The 23,583-nt window shown below is 38.8% G+C and overlaps 3 protein-coding genes and 1 long non-coding RNA gene across 7 annotated transcripts; 2 read left to right on the forward strand and 2 right to left on the reverse strand.

Moving 5' to 3' along the window:
* Window positions 1–424: 424 nt before the first annotated feature.
* tcte1 (t-complex-associated-testis-expressed 1) lies at window positions 425–5,275 on the reverse strand. 2 transcript variants are annotated; one of them, XM_034900934.1, is made up of 5 exons: window positions 5,125–5,275; window positions 4,457–4,650; window positions 3,797–4,368; window positions 2,452–2,901; window positions 425–1,027 (listed from the first exon to the last, which is right to left on the reverse strand). In XM_034900934.1, the coding sequence occupies exons 2-5, from the start codon at window positions 4,617–4,619 to the stop codon at window positions 845–847; spliced, it is 1,368 nt and encodes a 455-aa protein (XP_034756825.1). In that variant the 5' UTR covers window positions 4,620–4,650; window positions 5,125–5,275; the 3' UTR covers window positions 425–844. The 2 variants fall into 2 exon arrangements, with proteins under 2 accessions (XP_034756825.1, XP_034756826.1); XM_034900935.1 differs by lacking the exon at window positions 5,125–5,275 and adding an exon at window positions 4,985–5,110.
* On the forward strand, window positions 2,411–23,246 carry LOC117961924. The gene is made up of 4 exons (XR_004660513.1): window positions 2,411–2,421; window positions 8,303–8,305; window positions 9,135–9,141; window positions 22,337–23,246. It is a non-coding gene; the product is annotated as an uncharacterized LOC117961924 (long non-coding RNA).
* Window positions 9,039–15,214, reverse strand: rnf8 (ring finger protein 8, E3 ubiquitin protein ligase). 2 transcript variants are annotated; one of them, XM_034900923.1, is made up of 9 exons: window positions 14,942–15,214; window positions 14,591–14,719; window positions 13,332–13,780; window positions 13,004–13,211; window positions 12,712–12,774; window positions 12,421–12,510; window positions 12,238–12,345; window positions 11,784–11,988; window positions 9,039–10,122 (listed from the first exon to the last, which is right to left on the reverse strand). In XM_034900923.1, the coding sequence occupies exons 1-9, from the start codon at window positions 15,062–15,064 to the stop codon at window positions 9,929–9,931; spliced, it is 1,569 nt and encodes a 522-aa protein (XP_034756814.1). In that variant the 5' UTR covers window positions 15,065–15,214; the 3' UTR covers window positions 9,039–9,928. The 2 variants fall into 2 exon arrangements, with proteins under 2 accessions (XP_034756814.1, XP_034756815.1); XM_034900924.1 differs by having other exon boundaries at window positions 11,777–11,988.
* On the forward strand, window positions 16,113–21,260 carry aida (axin interactor, dorsalization associated). Of its 2 annotated transcripts, XM_034900948.1 has the most exons (11): window positions 16,113–16,428; window positions 17,162–17,219; window positions 17,306–17,359; window positions 17,774–17,828; window positions 17,924–17,987; window positions 18,101–18,207; window positions 18,381–18,389; window positions 19,756–19,878; window positions 20,016–20,138; window positions 20,544–20,661; window positions 20,748–21,260. In XM_034900948.1, the coding sequence occupies exons 1-11, from the start codon at window positions 16,322–16,324 to the stop codon at window positions 20,845–20,847; spliced, it is 918 nt and encodes a 305-aa protein (XP_034756839.1). In that variant the 5' UTR covers window positions 16,113–16,321; the 3' UTR covers window positions 20,848–21,260. The 2 variants fall into 2 exon arrangements, with proteins under 2 accessions (XP_034756839.1, XP_034756840.1); XM_034900949.1 differs by lacking the exon at window positions 18,381–18,389 and having other exon boundaries at window positions 16,114–16,428.
* Window positions 23,247–23,583: the final 337 nt, after the last annotated feature.

The raw sequence follows: 23,583 nt of genomic DNA on the forward strand, positions 1-23,583 counted from the left end.
ATTGTTCAATCACATTTGATACAACTTTATTTAACTAAAAATGTTGTCAAAACAGAAAAATGGTTAGGTGATTGTTGATAGTTATTACTGATCTAAAGAATATCAGTATTCTATGATATGTAGATTTCTCTATGTGCTAGTCTACCATCTACTTATAGAATAGAGTTGCCTCTCTTCATATGATTCTAAGAAACAATTACCAATTTTGAAAGATTAATTAGATTAAAGATGTTTTGTTGATGCCTAGCAAATGTGTTACTTCTATATTATTAGTCAGTAGATATAGGTTTAAAAAACAACACAAATCTGTTTGTATTCCAACACCACCACAACGTTGCCTTGATGTTACATATGGACTGAATACCAAATCTGTGTATCCAAATGGAAGAAAAGGCTCCTCAATAAATTGAAATGCTCACAAAAATGTTTCAAGAATTACTTTATGACAATCATTGCCACATTCCAGAAAAGTTCAGCATGTGATACTTTGTGTGTTGTAAACTGGATATATGATCTATGTGTTAACGTGCTGATGACACAATTAATCACTGTTTTTTGCTTGATGTTTTTTGATGTTTTTTTAAAGTTATAGTTATAGTACAGCCTCAACAAGGGAAGCTATACTAGAGACATACTGGTGTGAAATCACATCATGTACATTGTTCCAATTAGCTACCATATTATCAATAGGAATACATATTTTGTGCTTTTTGGTGCGATAACATTTAGTTTAAAATCAGTTACTTCAGTTTGAAATGCTGAGTTGGCATGTAGGGGTCATGCTCCGTGGCTAAATGACTACGGGAAAGCAGGAATCAATCAATAAAAAAGGTGGTTTTGTATTTCAAAAAGGAAGCTGTTGGTGTTTACTCTCTTGAGCATGTCTCTCTTTTTCTAAACTCTGGTTGGTCCAAACCACCTGGTTGATGAAGGAAACGCTCTGGTTGTCAACCCCCGTCAGACCGATATCAAATTCTGTTACGCTGGTGTTATGAGACATTGCCTCCTCCAGAGCTTTACCTCCATCCTGCACACACACATACACACACACATACACACACACACACAGATAGAGAGAGAGCAACAAACACCTTTGGCACTGATGCAGTTCCATGTTGAACACATCACAAGATGCTTTCCTGAAAAGGAATCTCAACAGTCTCGATAACCTTGAAAAATCACCCAGAGGCAATGTTTGCTGTCTGAAATAGCCCACACTTTCTAAACTGCTTATTGTTAATGTCATCTTTGTTTTATTGTTATGTCTGAAACAGGCAATTCTATTTTTGTGAAAAGTAGACCAAGGTCATTGATATTGATGGTACTGCATGTTGCTTTTCTGCAATGTGGGTGATTTTTGACCCTCTGCAGTGTATTTCCAGTCACATATACTGTACGGTCAAATCTTCAAGAGGAGCAAGCATGAGAAGAGGAAAATCTGACCTTCCTCTCACGGGGAAACAACGCTAACTTACTAAGCTTTCCATTATTGCATGTTTTCCACACGTCTATGAATAATTGAAAAGCTGTATACTTCCAAGCTATTCTGTTACCTTCAGTGTACTATGTGTATGCAGGCACTAGCATGCTTCGGGGATAAAACACAAGTGTTTCAAAATAACCCGGTGTTTTAAAGTGCTTCCCCTGATAAAATTGTACTTGATGTCTTTATGGTAAAAAAAAAAAACATTTTAAAGGATAACTTGCAATGTATTGTTCAAATGTTTGCCTGTGTCTCTACATTTAAAGAAAAATATGCATTTTTAATCCATGCGGTCTCTTGACAACTATTGGATGTTTAGCACTCTTTTTATTGTCAAGTAATCTAGTATTATCCAATATTTCAAATGCTTGTTTTTTTGTCCAACCAACAGTCATAACCCCTCAAAACATTACGTTTACCATAATAAAAGACACACAAATAGTCACATTTTTCAAGATGGAATCAGTTAAGTTTCGGTATTTTTGCTAAAAATAACTTTAGCAATATATCCCAAAGTTTTTGCAAATCCTTTAGTAGACTGATTTTGATGCATTGCCATAACATTTGGTACACAAAAACACGATCTCCAAAGCATGAAGTTGACTTTGGTGAAGTGCAGTTGAAGTTAAACACAATGTACATAAAGAAATTTGTGCCAAATTAAGCTTGAGAAGCTGAGTCACCTATCCCAACCCCCCCTAGAGATCCGCACCTCTGAGTCCTCACAAACCTTCAGTCCTGCCTCAAGACCCATCTTTTCACCTCTGCCTTTCTGTAGCACTACGCCCCCTTGCCCTTTTCATCTGTGCCTAAATCTTGTTTTGTTTCATCTTGTTCTATTTAGTTTTGTCTTGTTTTGCATTGTTTATGTTTTTTACTTCCCCTGTAAAGCAATTTTGAGTCTATGAAAAGCGCTACATAAATTCAATTTATTATTAGTTAGGATCAAAGATTAGTAATTTACTTACCACCCCTAGGTTGTTGCAGGAGAGATTGATGCTCTTCAGGGTGTTACTCTGAATTAGAACTTTAGACAGTGCGTTTGCAGTAGGCCCAGTTACCTCATTGCCTCCCAGATGCAGGTGAAGCAGGGTATTGTTGTTCAGCAAGGCTTTGCCAATAGCCTGGCCCCCGTCATCTCTCAAACGGTTGAGACGCAGGTTGAGGGACTTAAGGGTGGAGTTCTTGGACAATGCGTATGCTATAGCTTTGGCTCCAGGGCCTCTAATTTCGTTGTCACACATGTTCAGGGTCGTCAGTTTACTCCTGTTGAGCAGCTTTCCAAGGGCTCTGGCTCCTTTGTCTCCGATCAGGTTGTGGGAGAAGTCGAGCTCCCTCAGGGACGGGTGGTCCAAAAGGTATTTCACGAGCAGCCGGCACTTTACATCCTCAATGTGGCTTTGATGGAGCTTTAGAAGCTGTAGAAACAAAGCATTATGAAGATCAGCAAGATTTTTCAGTGAGCTGCACAAAAAACTGAATCGCTAAGAGCACAGATACAATGCCATAGGGCACAGGACTTAAAAATAATTGCCTATTGCTTTATGAACTTGCCACATGTTTAAATGCTACTTACATGGCAGCAACACAGAACAATGAGGGTCTATGCTTTAAATGATTCAAAGTAAAGTATATCAAAGAAATATCAATATCAAAAAATAACTGCCAACAATTTTAATAATTAAGTAGTCCTAAAAGTCATGTATCGCACAGAATTTGTGAAAGATGCTTAAATTGGGCATTTGCTGCTTCTCTGTTTTTATCATACTAACTTAAATATATGTTTGTCAGGCACAACAAGCCGTCAGAATGGTCACCTGGGAAATTGTAATGTGCAATTATTTTATTTAATATATGATATATACCACTTTGTTTGTTTAGTCTATGATATATATAGACTAAACGATTAAGTGAAAATATGGTCAACAGATTATTCACGTATTTGCAGGCATAATAACAACTCCAACAATCTCTTGTACAGTTCCTACATCATGCACATAAATTAAAGCAGAAATACGCCATGTTCTCATGCAGTATTAAATGAATGTGACAAAACTTTTGTGTCAAATAGTGACTTATTTAGGTTGCAGCCAGAGGATTAGGATTCTTTTTTTTATGTAAATAGAGCATGAATGCTTGGGTAGTGCCAACAACAATATTCCTGTTTTATGACAGTAAAATGTCTGTAAATGATGCTTTGAAACTGACAAGTGCTGAATTACAACAAACAAACATGCTACAGATAATCAGGCTCCGTACTTAGCAAGGAGCCACAAAAGGCATCATGAACCACGAGGAGGAATCAATATTCACCTTCAAAGTCATACAGGACTTAAGGGCCTTGGCAAGGGACTCACAATCTCTGGTGGTCATCTCAAACATCTTCCATTCAAAGTTCATACCACATTGTTTGACCCTGTACACTAAATGGAGCTCTTCCAGTTTTGTCAGCTTGTCGAGGAGGATGTTGAAGTCAAAGTGGTCTAAAGATGGTCTGTCATACTCATTGTCACTTGCCAACTCTAAGCCCAATTCCTCCTCCTCCTCATTCTGGGGCTCCTTGATAGGTGGCAGGAGTTGGGAGATGTCCAGCCTCTTGATGTAGTTCTTACAAAGAGGTACCATCTCTAGAACTGTCTTGGGCTCTGTAACTTCTGGGATAAAAAGCTCAATAATGGTCTCCATATGCCTCTCAAAGAACATTCGTTTCCAGCTGTAGCCATAATGAGAGACGTCACAAAGGTCCCACCGCTGCTCGCAGCACCTCTTCCAATAGACACCATCGCTGATCAAGTTGGCTGTGACATGCAGGGGCAGGGAGGTAGACACGTTCTCCTGCACAAAGTCTTTCTGGATGGGTGTAAGCTCTTCAAATATAGGCTTTTCTGGAAAAGGGGTAAGTTTGCACATATCTCCATTTATAAGTAAGTGTGAAAAAATGTGTATAATAATGGTACTAAAATAAGAACATACCCTCAAAGTTTCTCCCGATGCTTTGCAGACAGAGTTTTGATAAACAAGGCACTATATTCAGAGACCAGTCTGGATCTTCAGCAATAATCCTCCTCCTCCTCATCTTTCCGAAGTCTTCGGCTGGGTCGAGGTTGGCTCCAGGAGAATATGCGGACTTACGCATTGTTGCAGGGTTTTTGTAGGCTATATCCTGTCTTAAAAGAAGACACATTAAATTACACAAGAAATGTTGCACATCCCAGCAATTGTAGTTAAAGTCTTGTTGGTGTTGATAGTTTGTTAAATGATTTAGCGCCTGACTACAATGTGACTAGACTCTATAATTATCTATGGGCATTGGCTAAAGTCAACATGCTGCCGTATACTGTTAAGCTAGCAAAAACTGCGTCTAAAGCAAGTTAAAGTAAGTCAACGTTAGAAGACCCTCCTCCTAGCTCCTAATGTTAGCTAAAGCGCTGTTTAGCTAACTAGCATTATTTCTGGCAATGCGAGACTAACGTTAGCTAAACTGCGACTAATTTAGTTTACTTTTACGGCTGTTTAGGGAGTCGTTGAAACCATGGTGAAATGTGGTAAACGTATGATAAAGGTTAGCTAGCTAGTTACGTTACATAGACACAACTCAATGTAACCATGAATCAAAGTTGACGTTTAACTTTAACTTTTACCTGCAATGGGCTGGTCTGGGCTTCAACTGTCTCCTTGGTAACAGAACGCTCTCAGCTTACTTCTTTAACTATGGAAAAGGGAAATATTGAGCACGCAGCCAGTTACTTTACGGCAAGAACGGTTAACTTCCATAATCATGCTGTAACTAACTAAAACTTTTAGCATTTACAGTGTTTGATACTGTTTCAATAATACATCAGATAATACACATTTTGAAAACAGTGGTGAGAAATAGTGGGTGTCCTCGTCAGAATCATCTGTATCTCTATGCACTGCATATATTTTACTGTTAGAAAATCGGAACATACGACCGTCAGGGAATGCAACACTCCGTTAATTATCTAATTAAAAACATTGAATTGAGTGAGTTTGTTTTATGGTTTGTTGTCTGTGTGACATCAGTGTTGGCTGTGTGCTGGAACCTCTGCAGTGTTCAGCCTGATCTTGCTGTGAGGAACATTTGGATTCTACTAAGCGGGCAGATGGACCACGGGGATGGACCATGGGCCTTTTGGATAGAGCACACTGGAGTGAGTCCATCTTTCTGCAAAAACAACACAGAAGGTGCCCAGCTACAATGTAGGGAGATGGAAATCAGTAAATAGAACATTAAGAGAATCCTGATTGGTATTAAATAACACAGTAAAGAAGTGAAAAGTAGGCAGTACAGTAAATATGGTTTTGCTCATCCCCCATTACATCTAATGTTAAGCAATATTGAGATAAATTAAAATTCTGCTTCATTTTAAGATGACAGACAAAAAGTATATAACACACAAGTCAAGACTGGTTATATGTGCATGTATAAAAAATATCTATTGGCTATAAATAGCTAGCTAGACAACATTGACGTGTTTGTTTCTTTAGTGTAAGATATGTGTGGACATTGTATGGATGTGGGAGGAATCAGAGGATGCACTTAGTTGATCATGTTTAAACTTTAATTATATAATATTTAGTTAGGGCTGTAACTAACATACATTTTCATCATCAATTAATCTGCCTATTATATTCTAGATTTTAATACCTATTTAACTTCTCAGAACTCAAGTATGAAGTATTTAAATAGCTTGTTTTGTCTAAACTCCAGTCCAAAATCCAAAGATATTTTGTTTACTGTAATATGACGAAGAAAAACACAACATCTGCACTTTTGAAAATCTGGAACCGGTGAGTTTGTGGCATGTTTGCTTGAAACATGACTAAAGCAATGGTTGGACATTATTTTTCTGTCTATCATCCAATCCTTTTCGGCGCAAGCTACTATAATCAATTATGTAATTATCTGAGGGGGTGGCTGTTATTGACTTCATAAGGTTGCTGTAAGAGTTGGATGGAGGGTTAGACTACTGAGAGACTCCAACTGTAGCCCAGAGGCAGGCCATCACTGTCATCCTCATGCAATATGGCCTGACAGACACACGCTTCCCTCGTACTCCAGCTTTAATGGACTGACATCAGCCCTCCACAGTACAGGAGGCAAACTCCTGTGGAATGAATCAGGATGTTGGGTGTCCCTATATCTGCACCAAACAAGAAGTGTACAGTTTCGCTGAAATTCATTGTCTTGGCATGAGGCTGCCTGATCCAGCTGTCATTTCCTGAAATTTCCTAAAAAGTAGCTGATACTTGTTTGTGAAAGAATGAATGAATGGGAAGCTTGCTGGAGAAGACAAATGAATGTCATTGTGTACTGATTGTACACAGGACCACAGCCAGAATTATATAAATACTGAGGTCATGAGTTGAAATCCCTGCGATAGTCACGGTTGTAGAAATTTGGACCGCCACCAAAAAACAACTAAAGTCTTAATTTTTCACATTTTAGCTAGTTTATTTTTTTAAAGATGATTTCGGGGGCATTTCCTTTATTAGACAGATACAGTGGATAGGCATGAAAGGGGGAGAGAGATGGGGGATGAAATATAATGTAAAATAGTGTAATCAGCCTAAAAAAATATCTACCATGTACAAGTTTTATATAAATATAATAATCTCTGAATTCCGAGGACATGACTTCCATGTCTTCAATAGCTACAGTCCTGATTATATGTATTATATGTGTTATGGTCAGTTAAGAAGGTTAGTTAAACATACAAAAAGATGTGATTTTTTTTATACAAGAAAGCATATAATTCAACATAATGGAGGATTAATTTTCCAACTATAATCTATAAGGACTGATAGTTTACTTAGTTTTAAGTTTGATATATCCAGAAAGTCTAATTATGATCAAGGTATCTTATACAAGATTTAAGATTAAATCTATACAACATCAAAACAAGAACATTCACAGTCACACAACTGTCATCACACACATAGACTCAAAATCTAACATTCACAAGTATAAAAAATATCAATAATTATAATTTTAAAGTTATTTTGCAGTTAATTCCAATAGTAAAGTACAGGTCTGAAAACCAGTCCTCTGTAATTCTGTTTAACCCAAGTAAAGTTAAGTAGAGCAGCTCTTTCAAATAAACAGGCCTTTTCCACACCAGACATGGCTTGTCATAGGTGTTACTATTAACATGAACAATGGCTCCATTCTATTCCCAGTAAGCCAGTGTGACAGTGAGCTGGCATGAACACTGTCAAGGTTTAGACACACCCAACTAAACTCTCACTCTCACAATTTTCTTTATAGCACCAAATTACACAGTTCTTATAGAACATTGGAAATAAAAAGCTTAGGATGTGTACATGGTCACATATGACACCAGAAAGCCAGCATACTCCTTAATGGAATGCCATTAAATAACCTTACAGGACATTGGCTCATACATCTTAGTAAGTGCAGGGTATTTCATAAGGAGATTGGAGTATTGAACACACGCAGTGATTATTTATGGCACAATTAAAGGCCATAGTCCTCTGGTGTAGCACAAGCAGAGGATTTACAGACAAACGCAGTACCACTTTCATCTATCTACAGTAAGAAGACACACAGTGCTTCATCTCACTGTTGAGGCCGGTGCCACCACACTTCCATTTGCTTTCACAGCCCAAGGAGCTGTTGCATTAGTTGCTAGGCAACACAACATGTGTGTAGTTACCTAAAGATGAAAGATTTTTGCAAATTGAAGTTTCTTTCGAAAGGTGTAAAACCTATTTTTGAATGTGATGCCCACTACAGTAGTGACTGTTGACTAAATGTGTGATATTATATTGATGAAGTTAGTGTAGCTTTATTTTCCAAATAACAACAATGCTGTTAACTTTCAAGGCTTAATATATAGCATCAGATTATTGGCATGAATGGCAGCCCTTTATGAAGTGAGACCCTTTGCTGTATTTTACATGAAACTTCATTTTGTCTTGCAAACTGAACTAAGAAAATAGCCTTACATAAAAAATACCAAGCTTACAACTCAGCTTTTGCTTACTGGCAAAGTAAACTTACTGAACATTTCTCATATTACCTCATGAGTAAAAAGCATTAAGTTGTTTGTTTATGTAAGTCAGAACCAGCAAGATACGAGGTACACTCTTGAGTGTTGCCAATGGGAGGGATTAATGCTTGGCCCAGGAGTCTTTCAGCAGAGCAGCGTGTGCCAGGCGAGGCAACTCCCAGATGGGCATATGGATTAACAGAAAGCAACAATGAAAAACCTCTTTGGTGGTTCATTGAATTTGGCCATGTTTCCTATTATATATAACTATAGAATCATCACATTATTATTTATCTTTCTTAAACAATTGGTCTTTTTTGTTGTTTTCTAACATTAACGTTGGCAGGTTGTTCCTACTGTAGATTAAGGGAAATCCACAAATGAAGGATTTAAGCACCACACCAATATTTTTGCATCTTTAAGTTAAATACACACCTCATTACAATATCCAGTACTAATAATAGCTATTGTTTACAATATAACTTTTCATGTGGTGTTCACTGGGATGGGTCTTGAGCAAGTTTCAAGTGTTCAAGTTCATTTTTATTTAAAATGACACCAAATCACTGACTGAAAGCTACAAAAAAAACATTAAAGCCATGAAAAATGTTCTGCAGTAATAATGTATGAGGAAGAAAAGGTCTACAGGCATCCTTGCATGTCTGTGAGGCTGCACTTCTGTAAAGTGGTGCATTGAGCTAAATGGTAGTTTAGTGTGTTAGCATAACAGAAAATGCTAACTTTCAACTAAAACAAAACAGCTGAGTCTGACAGGGATGTCACTTGTGCAGGTATTCGGTCAGAAACTGAAAATATAAAAAAAAAGTCATGTTTTTTTTTAATCTAGTAGATATTGAAATAGTTCACAGGACAAGAGAAAACGTTGCCCTGCTGGTGGCGCTACACCAAAAGTCAGAGGTTCCACTGAGTACCACAGACCGAAATAGCTATTCACAAAGTCATGCCGCTAACACAGCTAAAAACAAAAGATCTGTTATGCTGCTTTCACTCCCAGCAGAGGTCTGTTGTCTGTCTGCCCTTCTCTATCTCTCTGACAAAAGGTCAGGTCCTATTGAATCTATTTGTAGCAGATGGGACTTCTGATTTGATTGTTGTTTATTAGTTCCTTAGATCCATAAACACAATAAATCAATGCTTGGACAAAGTCAACATGTGACTGTAAAAAAAAAAACATATGAAGAAACTTTATTCCTTTTGTTAAAAATAAAAGACAAAAAAGACAACTGATCATTTTACACACAAAAAAAAGACAACACAAACCTTAGCTGAATCTGGTTAATGGACTCATGATGAGACCAAACTTTGCGTACTATCCAGGAACAATCCAGGAAATGCAAACAACACCAAAAAAAAGAGCCAGATTCATGTTTCAGCCCACAGGAGAAAAGGGCTAATCATCAAACTCATCAACACTTTCATCAGAGAAACCACTGAAGGGCGGACTGGAGTCCAAGTGGATGCTACTGTCTGTGTCCAGAGAGACCACAGAGCTCAGGCTACTATCTATGGACACCATACTGCTGTCGCTATCGCTGCTCCTGCTGCTGTCGTCATCATGGATCACCATCACCTGAGCACAGTCCGCTGCAGGGAAACCCAGAAAAGGAAAACCATGAGAGATTTTCTTGGCAGACAATTGAAGGCCCAGCATCTTCCCTCAGTTTTTCTCTCAACACTTACTCAATACCGACTTCCGGACCCTGTCTGCGCCTCTCAGCCCCAACCCCATTTCATCCCACTAAAGATGTATCTCTTGGGTTACAAAAATGTAGTTTTCATTTTTTTTCTGTAGTAAGAGTTAACAGTTTGTTGGAGAGTATTTTCAGCTGCAGATAAATACACATTTGGTGCTCTAGTGAGTATTTACAGCAGTGTAAATGAGGGATCTACTGGCAATGAGCCCGCTTCGGCTACACAGGCAGTACATAGGAGAAGCAATTACTGGTTGGTTTTCCCTTCCTAAAAATTGTAAGGGAAGTCCAGACACAACAAGTCTGGCAACCATTTCCTATTAAAGGTTGTACGTTCAAGGCTCAGGATGAACAGGGGTCATGCTTTTATTGTTTTAGCTCAAATGTAGCAAAAAAACCTCCCAAAGTATCTTATCAGCTGAATCAGTGCCACATTTGCTTTGTTGTTTGTATTTTATGTTATTGTACTTGTATGCACATTTGTGAAGCATTTTGTAAATGTGGTTGTCAAAGGTAAACTGGAAATACAGTTTTCTTACCCAATTACAAATCAAACATTGTGCATCTGTATTTGGGTCAATAACCTTAAATTTTTTCCCTAAGTGGGTCACATACATTTTATTTTTCTCCTTTGTTGAACGGACGAATGGGGGCTCCGTTTCAACACCATCACACCTAATATTCATAGTAACAGTATTTCAATGCTACACACTGCTTTTTAGCTTTTTATGGTGGACTACATTTTATTTTAACTGTGATTTCCCATTTCTAAAATAATATCACACAACAGAAAAACGAGACATGAATCCGCCTCATTGTACTGCCACCTTGTGTTTGAAATTTCCACTGTACTCTGGACCAAACACAAACAAGAACATTTTGAAATAGTCTGTTAAGTACAGGATGAAGCAGTGAGTGCAAATACACTTTGAAGACCTTAAAAACACATTTATTTTAGAGCTTGTGAGCAGCTTCGCCACACTGGGACACTTTAGATACTCTTTGCTGAAGGCGAGAGGAACGTTATTATTTACTGAGACTGTCAAGGCTCTCTGGTCATTTGATCTGATGAATGTGACACGGCACACCATTGCTAGCAAGTACAGTGTCAGTCAGATATTAATGCTTTATGGGTCATCCATGAGGCAACTTGTGCATGAGTGGGATCCCAACTGAGAAAGCTACACCACTGTCACATACTGTAGTTTGAGGTGTGTTCTCTAGTCATAATTTGAGTGAGATGAAGTGAATCACAGTGGGACAAAAACTCCTGAGAAACATACTGTCCAGATAACTGCTGCAGGCATAGGGCTGAGAAGGGCATATTCTAGTAATAATAAGTTCAGTTTTGCCCCTGCACCACACCAGTGGGGATGTGCACACTACTACTACTGCTGCTCAAGTATGTAAAACCCCCAAGTGGGAAAGATTTTGGTCCAATTTCCTTTTGTATACTGTACTTCCCTTGGACTGTTTGATTGTAAAAAAAAAAAACTGCTCTAACTGTTCTGACTGTATTAACTACAACACTGTTGAAGATAACGCACCTCTCACCTTTCCTCTCAGTAATAAGGGTCTGGCGCCTCGACTTCATGTCCAGGCTCAGGTTTTCCACCATGCTGTCGATGCAGTTGTCCAGGGCCAGACAGCGGGTCTGGGACTGGATGGCCCGTCGGCAGATGGGACACTCATCTTTCTTTTTGCGCCACTGCTTGATGCAGTGACTGCAGAAGCTGTGAGCGCAGTTCAAGATGACTGCCTGTAGATAATATCAATACAGACAAAAAAAAATAAAAATCAAGTGTGAAATCTTCTGAAGCAGCACAAAGAGAAAACAAAAAAGTACAGTTTTATATAGTTTCATCTTTGTGTCATAATTGCTGTATTAAGTTTTTGTAGCTGTCAAACCAGAGTCAACGATCTGTAGAATTCAAATACAGCAGATGAGAAGAGATAAAAGGACCTGAATTCCAATATAATACTGAACTGACTCTTGACACTACTGTACCTCAATGAAGAGCTCGGAGCAGATGATGCACTGAAGCTCGTTCTCCAGAACTTCAGTCACCTGTGTAACTACTTCCTCTTTTTGGGCCCTTGCCTTTTCTTTCTCCTCCTGCAAAAATAAATTAATAAAGTTTTCTGATGCAATGCCAAAAGCATGCTTAAACCACTTTGAATATTGTCATACCTTTGTCACTTCCAGTTCTTTGTTTTTGGCCAAGAGAATTTTTTCAAAGCCTTCCCGAGAAAGAGCAAGTTCGTCTATTACCTTCTTTTGCTAAGGATGTTAAAAACAGTTAGATAAATAACTACTTAAAAAAAAGAAGCTAATCAAATGAATGCATACAAAAGCACTCTGAAAGAAACCATTTTAACATGTTTATGACACACAACACATGTTGACACTATGGATCCTGTGTCTGTTTGTTTGTATTCATGGTGTAACAATAAATAAAAGCTCCAGTTGTATGCCACATACCTCTTGCAAGGCTTCTTCCAACTGTTTCTTCAAAAGCTCTTCTTGTTGCTGTGTTTTCTGTGCCTAAATACATAAAACAGTCTTTTGTCTCTAGCAGTCATTCATACAGAACTTCAGAAACAAAAGATGACTTACTATGTCATGTCGATGGTTACTAGTGTGTAATAAACAAACAGGATGCATGCCTAGCAAACGTTTTACAAAAGGCAGTGTTCTCGAGTCTGCACGTCAGAAGCAATTGTTGGGGGTGCGTATTGTTATGTATGAAAGAGGTTACGGAGACACCTCTCACCTCTAGCTGCCTCTTGGTTTCACTAAAGGACTTCTCTAACGTCTCCATCCGGTGCATCTTGGCTCTGAGCGTCTCAAGCTGACCCCGCAGCTCCCTGACATGCTCCTCTCTGAGTGGGTCAGCTTGCCGGGGCTCTCCCCCCAGCGAGGCTACCTGCCTCTGGGTGTCGTCCACCCGCTCCCTGAGCATCAGAATGTTCTGGCTGTACCTGCAAACATAAAGAAATTAGGAAAAAAAACATTTACATTTATTTATTTTTTTGGATTATGATGGACATGTCTTTGATGATAATAACGATTATACACAAGAGGCGGAAACTGGGGCTTACATCTGCAAGTTGTCCAGGTCACACGGACTGCTGGAGCCATCTGAGGGCCGGTCTACTTCCAGGACGTGTCTGCTGGGTCCAGTTTCCTCTGGCTGGGTGTGGCTGAGCCTCTGCTGCCGTTTCACTGGTGACAGAGGGCAGGGCTTTGCAAATGACTTGTCTGCAGAGGAGCAGCGGTAGAGCTTGGGCTTTGAGGTAGACGGCTCAACTTCTTCCGCGGTCAATTTCCTTTTGGGCCTCTTGGCAACATGGGCTGATTTAGCGCCCTCTCTGTGTCCCTTTGCCAGGTAAAGTTTAATGTCTTTGAGGGGCCGCTGGACAAGGATGTAGTCAAACTCCACTTCGGTTCCAATTACAGGAACACCAAGTTGTATGGAGTCTCCAAGCCTCAGCTGATGGGCTTCTTCAGCGGGTATGCGGTTTCCATTCACCCACACACCATTGAGACTCTGAGGGGAAAAAAAGCAACACTTACTTTATCAGCTGCAGTTGAACATGAGAATCATAATATAAATTATATGTTTAGTTTTGATTGACACAGTTAGATATGTATTAATTTAACTTTGTGTTTATCACTGAGGTTGCTGATGTTTTCTTTATACAATGCAGTCATTTATCCATCCATCTTTGTCCGCTTATCCGGTCTCGGGTCGCAGGGGCAGCAGCGGACCCCAGAATTCCCTTTCCCGAGCTACGCCAACCAACTCCAACTGGGGGATCCCGAGGCGTTCCCAGGCCAGGTTGGAGATATAATCCCTCCACCTAGTCCTGGGTCTTCCCCGAGGCCTCCTCCCGGCTGGACGTGCCTGGATCACCTCCCTAGGGAGGCGCCCAGGAGGCAACCACCTCAACTGGCTCCTTTCAACGTGAAGGAGCAGCGGCTCTACTCCGAGCTCCTCACAGATGACTGAGCTTCTCACCTTATCTCTTGTGGAGAATTCACTCGCAAACATGACCCCAAGGTATTTAAACTGCTTCACTTGGGGTAAGGACTCATCCCCTACCTGAAGAAGGGAATGAGTCCTTACCAATGCAGTCATTTAATTTAAGCTAAACATATCAAGACTGCAACATTTCTATATGTATGTCCTTGTCTGTTGCAGTACTTTGCTTTATTGCTTATATACCTTTAAATATGTTTATCTATGTACCAATAACTATGGCAAATCGTTGTAATTATTACATATTTAGCAACAAATCAAATTCTGTAAACAGCTAAATCCATAAAACATAAATCATAATAAATAATGTAATATTACGTTTTTGTCGGTCACTGTCCACTTGCCATCTTCCCTTTGCTTAAACGTACAATGCATTCTGGAGATCATCAGGGGACAACTTGGAGACAACAACTGGTGAGTCACATCCACACCACGTCCTATAGTGATCTGGACAGTCAAAACAAACCGGTCAAACAGACAGTTAGACATCTGTGCACTTCATTAAAACATATAGATACACTTCGATAACGACAAACTAAAGTAAACAGAAAATGAACCAAGAATGATAAATATACTTTATGTGAAAAATCGTAAACTTAAGCAAGTGTTAGGGTTAATGTAAGGCAAATATAGCTAGTAAGCTAGCTAGCTAGCATTAGCAAACTGCACCTCAGTGTTTTCGAACAAGCGAAGCCAGTCTGAATTTCTTCCAACTCTCATCAAACATAAAACCTCTGAGTCTGAACTGTCATCTTCCTCAGCTGCAGACGAATCTGTCGTTACAGTATCCATCTTATCTCATTCTGTCAGAGACTAAAACGACCTGAAAAACATCTGTTATTCCTCCATGGCTAACGTTTTGCTACGGTGTCAAACTGAAGATTGACCCGGCGAAACCGGAAACCGTTTTGTTTGCTTTCAAAATAAAGGCGTTACATGAGTTGTACTGATCGTTCACTAGCTGTTGCCATTAAAATGAAAAGATTTTAAAACATATCTTATGAACTGATTGAGTCTTTGCTTTTTTAAACCTTAAAATAAAAAGCACTGTCCCAATCAATTTAATCAATTGTTTTGTCATAAAATCGCATCAAAATTGACAAGCTAGATTGTAATACAAATGTCACATATAAATAATTTGTTTAAAATTACATATAAATTAAAAACAAAATTGATTACATCTACAAAGAAATAAAAAATAAAGCTTATTTTAAAAATGCAACAAAAAAGATCATAATAGCTATGAAAGAAAGATATGTAATAGTGCTTAATTATAGAAATATGTATTAATCAATTTAGCAGCACATGAATAATAATCTATATTTTCTAAATTAAACACCGTTGCAATTAAACGTTACACAGTTTACAAACAAGTTACTGCACGGACACTTCACGTAATTCCAATAACCTAATTCCATTTTATCCTATATTTATACTTCTACTTCATTACATTTCAGAGTAAAATAGTGTAGCTTTTACTCTACCACATTTGACTAATGTATAATAAATGTTGTTTCACATTAATTCATCTGTAATAAATAAACTAGAAAAATAATAAGTTATTTATAATATGTATTTTAATAATACAGTTTGTACTTTTTCTTCTTCATTGTGGTACTTTAGCCGGATAACGTAACTTCCTCCACCATGCTCCTCTCTCGCATAAACTGTAGTGAATTTACACGGTGATAAAAATACTGATTGCGCCTTTAAATGAAATGACCATTTTACTTCAGCAGTTAACTACCGTCTATGCATCTACCATCCATAGACGTATACAATGCAGACATTCCGTTTCCGTCCACTCAAGCGACCCCGCGTCCTAAAACGCGCGTACCCCGATATTCGGGCGGGACTTCCTTTCTCTTGCGGATGCGATATTGGCGTAAGCAGGCAGAAAGGGCTTGGTCGGGGTGTCACTGTTGTCTCCCTATCCGCGCGGTTCTGGACATCAAATAACGGAGCTGACGACGCTGCCGAACCCTCGTAGATGAACCTCCTCCTCGGCTATGCTGCCCTGAGAGCTCCGCGAGTATCCGCCTCGCCAACATGTCTGATGTCAACAAGACTATTCAGAAATGGCACGCCAGTTTTAGGAAAGGCACAGACTTTGACTCGTGGGGACAGTTAGTGGAGGCTATAGATGAGTACCAAATGTAAGTTGCATTCAACATGTGCTTCCTGCCTCTCTCCACACAGCAGGGTTTATCTTCCTAGGCGACATGCTTTTTTCCTTTACAGTTTAATCCGTAAATGTGCAGGGAGATAACAGCATGTAGGAGACGGTAGGTGCATGCCGGTGCTTCATAAGAAGTTTGAGCCTCTGTGCTGTCAGTGAGCTCCTCCGCCAGTAAACAAACCCTACCCATCCATGACGGGATGTGGCAGTTGTTGCAGAGGCAGCAGAGTCGCTGTGTGTGTGTGTGTGTTTGAGTGTGTGTGTGTGTGTTGCACCCCATGTTCATTCACCACCAGTTTGAGTTGAAGGAGAGTGCTTTCATAAAGCCTGTCAGTGGAAATCATCCAGAGCTGCATGCAGTGTGTTTCATGATGTGTCATGCAGTGCAGAAATGGGGCCAATTTTCCTTCAGAGAATTGAGAAAAAGTCAGCCACACCCTCTCAATCTTTTGCGTGGTTTTTCATCTGTTTAGTGAAGAATCTTTCCTGATTTCAGACAGTGTATAGTTTTTATACATTTTTTTAAAGATGTGATCAGATTTGTCAACTTATTATTGTTTTGTATGAAATTGCATCAATAATGTTAAATGTAGATCCAGACACAGTTTTCTTTTTGGCCGGAAGGGGGCGCAAAAATATGCATCATTAAGTCACTTTAGAAGTGTTTGAAGTTTTTCAGCAAAGCATTAATACACTTCTGTGTTATTTAGTTTAGCGAGACATCTACAAAAAGAGGTTCAGTCAACAGACTTCACAGAGGAGCAGAAGGTAATTATTACATATTTCTTTAACTTCTGGACTGAGGAGTCAAGTAATCTGCATAAACTAACAATTTCTTTTTTTTCATTTCTTAGAAAACTTTAGGAAAGATTGCAACATGCCTGGAGATGAGAAGTGCCAGTTTGCAGGTTTCTGTCATTGTTTTTCATTCTGAATGAAAAATGTGGGAAATCTGGAATTTTAGAAATAAGAAGATAGGAGAAAATCTTAAGTCAAGTGCAGTGTCCTTCACTTAAATACACACATACAAAAAACAAAAAATCAGCCTTAAAAAATCTCTTCTTCAGGTTATTTCAGCAAAAAGTCACAGCAAAAGCATTTTCTCTCATAAATTCCCTCTTCTAAAGAGGTCAGTGGTGATTGCTCAGTAGATATGACATATGCCTTTGGGGTGGGAGCTCTGGGTTCAATTCCCACTGCGATGTGTCAACCAATGTGTCCCTGAGCAAGACACTTAACCCATAGTTGTGTCAGCTAAATGACATGTAATGTAATGTAATGTAATGTAAGGTAGAGTATTGAATGTGTCTGTTCTTCTGTAGTGCACGCAGTCAAAAGAAGACTTCAAGTTAGAAGAGCTGAAGAAACTGGAAACCAGTAAGTGTGTCGTCTAGGAGTTAAGTATCTACTTATTAATCCTCCTTTCGTGACTCGGTTTTCTGATCTTTTCCTCCTTTTTTGTTTTTTAACAGTAATTCAAAATATTCTGACCTACAACAAAGAATTTCCCTTTGATGTACAGCCAGTGCCCTTAAGGTAAATATCCACCACTAAACATCTCATGGTGTTGAGTTTGTATTTTACAGATAAACTTGCGGGTATTGAATGTTTAGATGAAGTGATTAAAATCTGCCTTTCCTCTCTGTCAGGAAAGTCCTGGCTCCAGGTGAAGAGGAGAACCTGGAGCTGGAGGAGGAGGAGGAGGATGCTGCAGCAGGAGCAGGATCTACAGAAGCGTTCCCCCCGAGAGCCCCCGGTACTGTGCACAAGTCTATAACAGTTCATCAAACACACCCGCGGTCGGAGTTTTTTTTGGTTTGTTGGGTCATGTCGTCCTGTTTAGGAGGGCTGTTTGACTGTGTCTTTTTGTTTCTTTCTGTCGGTTCTGTGCATGGCTTCATCGCTCATTCCTGCCTGCTTCATTTGCAGCTCCGCAAGGTACGGACTTTTATCGACAAACACCTGAATTTGTTCTCCCCTGCATGGCAGATGGGATTTTATCACAGCCTTTCAGTGGTAATACACAGCTTGTTGCTGAATTGACAAAAGTGCAAAAAAAGAAGCGTACCATTCATTGTTCATTTTAGAATCCAGTGTTTCTTTTTGACTGTGGAGTAAATGTGTGTGGACTTAATACCTTCAGACATGTTAATAAGACAGACTCTGTTCCACTAGCCCTGGTCTAACAATCTACATTTCTATGGAGAATTTCTTTTATTGATCTTGCTGAAAAGCAGAAACTTTTTTTTAAAGATAATGTTTTGGGCATTGTAGGCCTTGAATGACAGGACAGCTGAAGAAGTGAAAGGAGAGAGAGAGAGAGGGAATGACACGCAGCAAAGGGCTGCAGGAGTAAACCTCTATATGTGGACACCCGCTCTACCAACTGAGCTATTAGGGCGCTCCTGTTTGGATTCTAAGTTAAATGCATATATACTACTGTGCTTGTAAAGATTATTTTGATATAACTAGTTTTATAAAGTTATACCTACATTCAAACTGTTAAACCAAGGTCTTCAAAATCATTAATTACTATGTATAACACAACTCTAATGAGGTTTGGATGCTGCACAAAGACTCAAAAGGTACAGCTTTTTACCAGTAGAAGAAGGAGAGGGGCTCTAATCAGTAGTTGTTTTGTTTTTGTTCAAAGGACTATGTGTGATCTGAAAGGTGACAAACCCACACAGAATGATCACCTGACCTGACTGCGGTTCCACTCAGCATCTTTCATCTTGCTTGGTCTCATCAGCCTTGTATCCAGTTGCAGCAGGCAGCTGTTGTCAGATTAAAAAAACAAACCAAAGCAGACAGACAAAGTTAGCATCTAGCTAGTGAACATAGAACATTTAGCAGCTAAAGAGACAGATGTTTCCATCAGGAGTTGGTGGAGACCAAAAACAGAACTATAAGTAGTGGCAATATTAGACTTACATTCATCAGTTTTACAAATATAGAAACACAACAAGCAATTGTTTACTGACATTACTTTTTGTCATGGTCATCGGTCAGTGTTGTGTTGAAAGTGTCAAAAAATGAATGCATCTTAAATATGTGGTCTGAAACTACCCATTATCATGGCTTAAGCTTTACAGATAGACTAATGAAAGAAAACCCCTATATAGGAGAAGAAGCTAACCGTTGGGGGGGGGGGTTAATAATCAAATGGTTACTTAACGTTAAAACCTGTATGGTAAAACATATGCATCTAAAAATGTTGTTTGCTATTGGCTATTCTTTGGTCCCAGGTGATGTCACCACCCATTGTTAGGGCAACTATTAATGTAACCTTTGTCCTCTGCAGGTACCTTGTTGCCACGGTTACCGTCAGAGCCTGGGATGACACTACTTACACTAAAGATTGAAAAAATTGGGTTGAAGGATGCAGGGCAGTGCATCGATCCGTACATGACCATTAGTGTCAAAGGTAATGAGCTGCTCCCCTACTCTAAAGAGCTCCGGATCCTTCACGTTTCTGGGAAAGTGCGGCTGAAGTGACCATCATCTTGAAGTCTTGGAAATCTGCCAAAACCAAGAGCGTGTTCTGTGTTTCTCTGCCCGTAGATTTGAACGGCGTAGATGTGAACCCAATGCAGGACACACCTGTGGCCTCCAGGAAGGAAGATACCTACATTCACTTTAGTGTGGACGTGGAGATCCAGAGACATGTGGAGAAATTACCAAAAGGTAACACCTGATAGTTTAACCGAAGTGACACACTATAATATTTAATTGTTACTAACGTCAAAAAATGAATTTCACAATTTAAATAATTCTGCATGCATACATTTGAAATATGTCTATGAAATACATCCATAAATAAATAAATAATACATAAATGATGTATATATGAGTCAGTTTAGTTCACTAAATAAATAGGTTTTTACTTTTATTCATTTCAGGGGACTTTTGATATGCATTTATGTATTATGTATTACATTTTTGGTTTTGGTCTGATGGTAAGAAAAATACATAAGGCCAACTACTGGGATGTAGACATGCCAGTGTGACAGTTTGAGATGAAGGTAATTGTTTATTATTGTATGCTAACCGTCCTATTCATTTAGTTAAACCTGCTATACATTCTTCCAGGAGCAGCCATCTTCTTTGAATTCAAGCACTACAAACCTAAAAAGAGGTTTACCAGCACTAAATGTTTTGCCTTCATGGAAATGGACGAGATCAAACCCGGCCCTATCGTCATCGAGCTGTGAGTCGACTGATAATAAAATGCTTTGAGGGATTCCTTTTGTGTCTTCAAACGTGAAGTATATACGGTATCTTCTTGGATTTCAGGTACAAAAAGCCCACCGACTTCAAGAGGAAGAAACTGCAGCTTCTGACAAAGAAACAACTCTATCTCCATCTTCATCAGACATTACACAAGGACAGCTAAGTCGAGCAGCACGCCCTGAACTTTGAACCAACTCTTTTTTAATCTCTCTCTCTCACTTTCACATCCAGCAAAATGTGGTCTTCCATCTCGTAACAGCCAGCGATATCAAAGGCTTTTTTATGCTTCTGCGTCAAATCAAAGGCGTACCCCCGCCGGAGCCCTACGCCGAAGCCTGTATGTAAAACGTAACACACATTGCGGCGACGCAAATCGCTCTGCCGTGGCTTGGTAGCGCTGCATTTCCCCCGATTCATTTCCTGGTTCTCCTTCTCCATAAACACCATAAAATCAAGGAGAGGATTAACCTTTCCTGCTGAAGATGTCTCACTGTGGCCAGAAAGCACAGCGGCGAAAACTTAGTTTCTCTCACTATGACTCTAGAGTCAGTACTCGCTCCAAAGCTAATCACGGCCACTCTCTCATTCCTCCCCCCCCCCACACACACACACTAGCGTACAAGTATAAACACCAGGCCACTTACGCAGAAGCATAAAGCATCCTCAAGTCATGATTGTGTTTTTTTCTCTTCTTCATTTAGTTTTTTTTTTTAAAGTGAAGGGAGACACAGTTATCACAGCTCAGGCTTATGTATTTTTTTATTTTTTATTGTATGGTTGTCAAGTGCATATCCCTTCTGTTGCAGGAAACCCTTCTCCAAAAACTCAGAATGTATTCAGTTTGTTGGTTTGGTTTGTTGGTTGGAGACACAGGGCTTTCCTATTACAGCAGGGTTATGTTAAACCAGATGAAACATCATCTACGGTCTTCTTTATCTCACTGATTTTGGGACACAACGCAAGTTGTTGCAGGTGCTTAATAATTTAGTGCTTTTGGATTTTAAATTTAGCAAAACATTAAAAGCAGATGTGGTTGCTAAACTCTGTGGACATGTTGGTGAAGTCGTGGCAAAGTTTGCAAAGCCACTCCCTAAATAAATAACACGCCAACGGCATCATCAAGTCACCAAGAGTTGCTAAATGCTGTCATGGTCCAGAATGGTTAGTGTGTGCCATAACTGTAGACTTTTATGGAGTTTAATTATGAACAATTAAATAATGTATTTAAGAAAGCTATTTCAAACTAGTTATTATTTGCCATCAATAAATCCCCTCAATTAATAATTCAGTTGTATTTGCTTAACTTATCAAATATTTAACAGTAAAGTTGGATCACAAGAATAATTTAAAAAAAGACTTATTAATGCCGATCATATACAGCCACAACCATCTCTACTTTAACATTTACACCTTCCATTTTGTGCTTTCTTTATTAACTTTCAGGGTTAGAGAACATTCAGTGATTTATTGTTAATATAAAAAATATCGATTAAAAGCAGCTTTAATTTAAAGCAGGTGACAGTCTGATTGGCCGGCTGTTATTTGTGTCTATCGAATCAGATCTCTTCTGCTATTTTGTGGGTTGGACGTCCTTCAACTTTTAGGTGGCATGAGTAGTCTTTACATTAAAGCTATCATAAAATGGAAACTAGATTTATTATAATGTCCGAAGTTGTCCTGGTGGCACACTCTATGGATTGTTGTTTAGTCACATACAGTATTGAATGAAGCAGTGGCATTTATAATGTTATATGGTGAAATTATAGGTTAAATATACAGTAGGATCTATGAAGCACTGAAATGCTGTCACCATTTCAAGAATATTAATCTTTGTAGGTGGTGTTGACTTTGTCAGAATAAATAACATTTCTATTCTCAAATATTGGTTTTAGCATTTGTTTAATATGGTTTTATAAATGTATAAAGAGTTAAGTGGATGCAGCATTGGTTCGCGTGATTCTGTATTGTGTGTACGCATCTGGTTGTGGTCCAGATGTTTAACATCCAGTATTTTTTTTTAAGCAAGCAGAAATGCAGAGTTCGGGTTGGATGTTTATCACCTGCCAGGGAGTGTCTTTTTAAAATCTAGTGTTACTTTGCAGATCAGATGTTTTATGTATACAGTTATATTTGAATTAAGTCTAGATGAAGCTTATGTATTGAACAGGAATGCTCTTGAACACATTTTTTTAGATTCACTTGAGCCCACTACTTTTTATGATATTTCACATCATCCTGTTATAAAAGGGAGTTTTTAAATGAAAACTTGCATGTAACTTTTCTTTTGCATCCGGACTTTGCAGATGTTTGTCTTCACGAAAACGTCTTCATCGGAATATGTGACTTTAATTTTATTTTTGTAATGTCACAAATTCAGGACTGTAAATGAACTGTAAGATACACTAACTGATGAATATACAGCAACACAGTGCACGTACGAAGAGCTACAGGGTGGTTGGACTGAGACCTGTGGAGGGTTTTAGTTTTGTCGACAGACTTGAGGGGAATTATATCAAATGTTTACATTGCTTTTAATTTCTAATAAACTACAAATTAAAGAGTTTGGTGGGTACTTTCATCCAGAGCATCAAACAGACAGTTTGGGCATGTGTGAGTTATGCAAATATGAATCCCCTTAATTACTAACATGTTATATTGCTCTATCAATTAGACTTCAGACAGTTCTCCTCAAAAAGAGCAAATACTAGTTTTGCATGCAAGCTTTCCAAGTTAGCAAACTAGATGTAAATCATATTTGCAATGCTAACATTGTCACTCCATACAGTGTTGGGATAAGTAAACATATCTGACTTTGATGTATGCCTCATTTCTTTCCAAATAAGAGCTGTTGAAGTTTATAGAGCCTGTGTAAAATACATCCACTATAAGGGAACTGTAA

This window comes from Etheostoma cragini, chromosome 18 (assembly GCF_013103735.1).
Source record: "Etheostoma cragini isolate CJK2018 chromosome 18, CSU_Ecrag_1.0, whole genome shotgun sequence".
Classification (NCBI taxonomy): Eukaryota; Metazoa; Chordata; class Actinopteri; order Perciformes; family Percidae; genus Etheostoma; species Etheostoma cragini.

Bases quoted from the DNA above. Each gene is read 5' to 3' on its own strand.
- tcte1 (XM_034900934.1), bottom strand. From the start codon at position 4,619: ATGCGTAAGTCCGCATATTCTCCTGGAGCCAACCTCGACCCAGCCGAA. The intron at 4,369-4,456 runs GTATGTTCTTAT...CCCCTTTTCCAG, and splicing joins CATCGGGAGAAACTTTGAGG to AAAAGCCTATATTTGAAGAG. The intron at 2,902-3,796 runs GTGAATATTGAT...TTGTTTCTACAG, and splicing joins AGTCCTGTATGACTTTGAAG to CTTCTAAAGCTCCATCAAAG.
- rnf8 (XM_034900923.1), bottom strand. From the start codon at position 15,064: ATGGATACTGTAACGACAGATTCGTCTGCAGCTGAGGAAGATGACAGT. The intron at 12,775-13,003 runs GTGAGAGGTGTC...TTATGTATTTAG, and splicing joins AAACCAAGAGGCAGCTAGAG to GCACAGAAAACACAGCAACA. The intron at 12,346-12,420 runs GTATGACAATAT...TTATTTTTGCAG, and splicing joins AAGAACTGGAAGTGACAAAG to GAGGAGAAAGAAAAGGCAAG.
- aida (XM_034900948.1), top strand. From the start codon at position 16,322: ATGTCTGATGTCAACAAGACTATTCAGAAATGGCACGCCAGTTTTAGG. The intron at 17,220-17,305 runs GTAATTATTACA...TTCATTTCTTAG, and splicing joins ACTTCACAGAGGAGCAGAAG to AAAACTTTAGGAAAGATTGC. The intron at 17,360-17,773 runs GTTTCTGTCATT...GTTCTTCTGTAG, and splicing joins TGAGAAGTGCCAGTTTGCAG to TGCACGCAGTCAAAAGAAGA.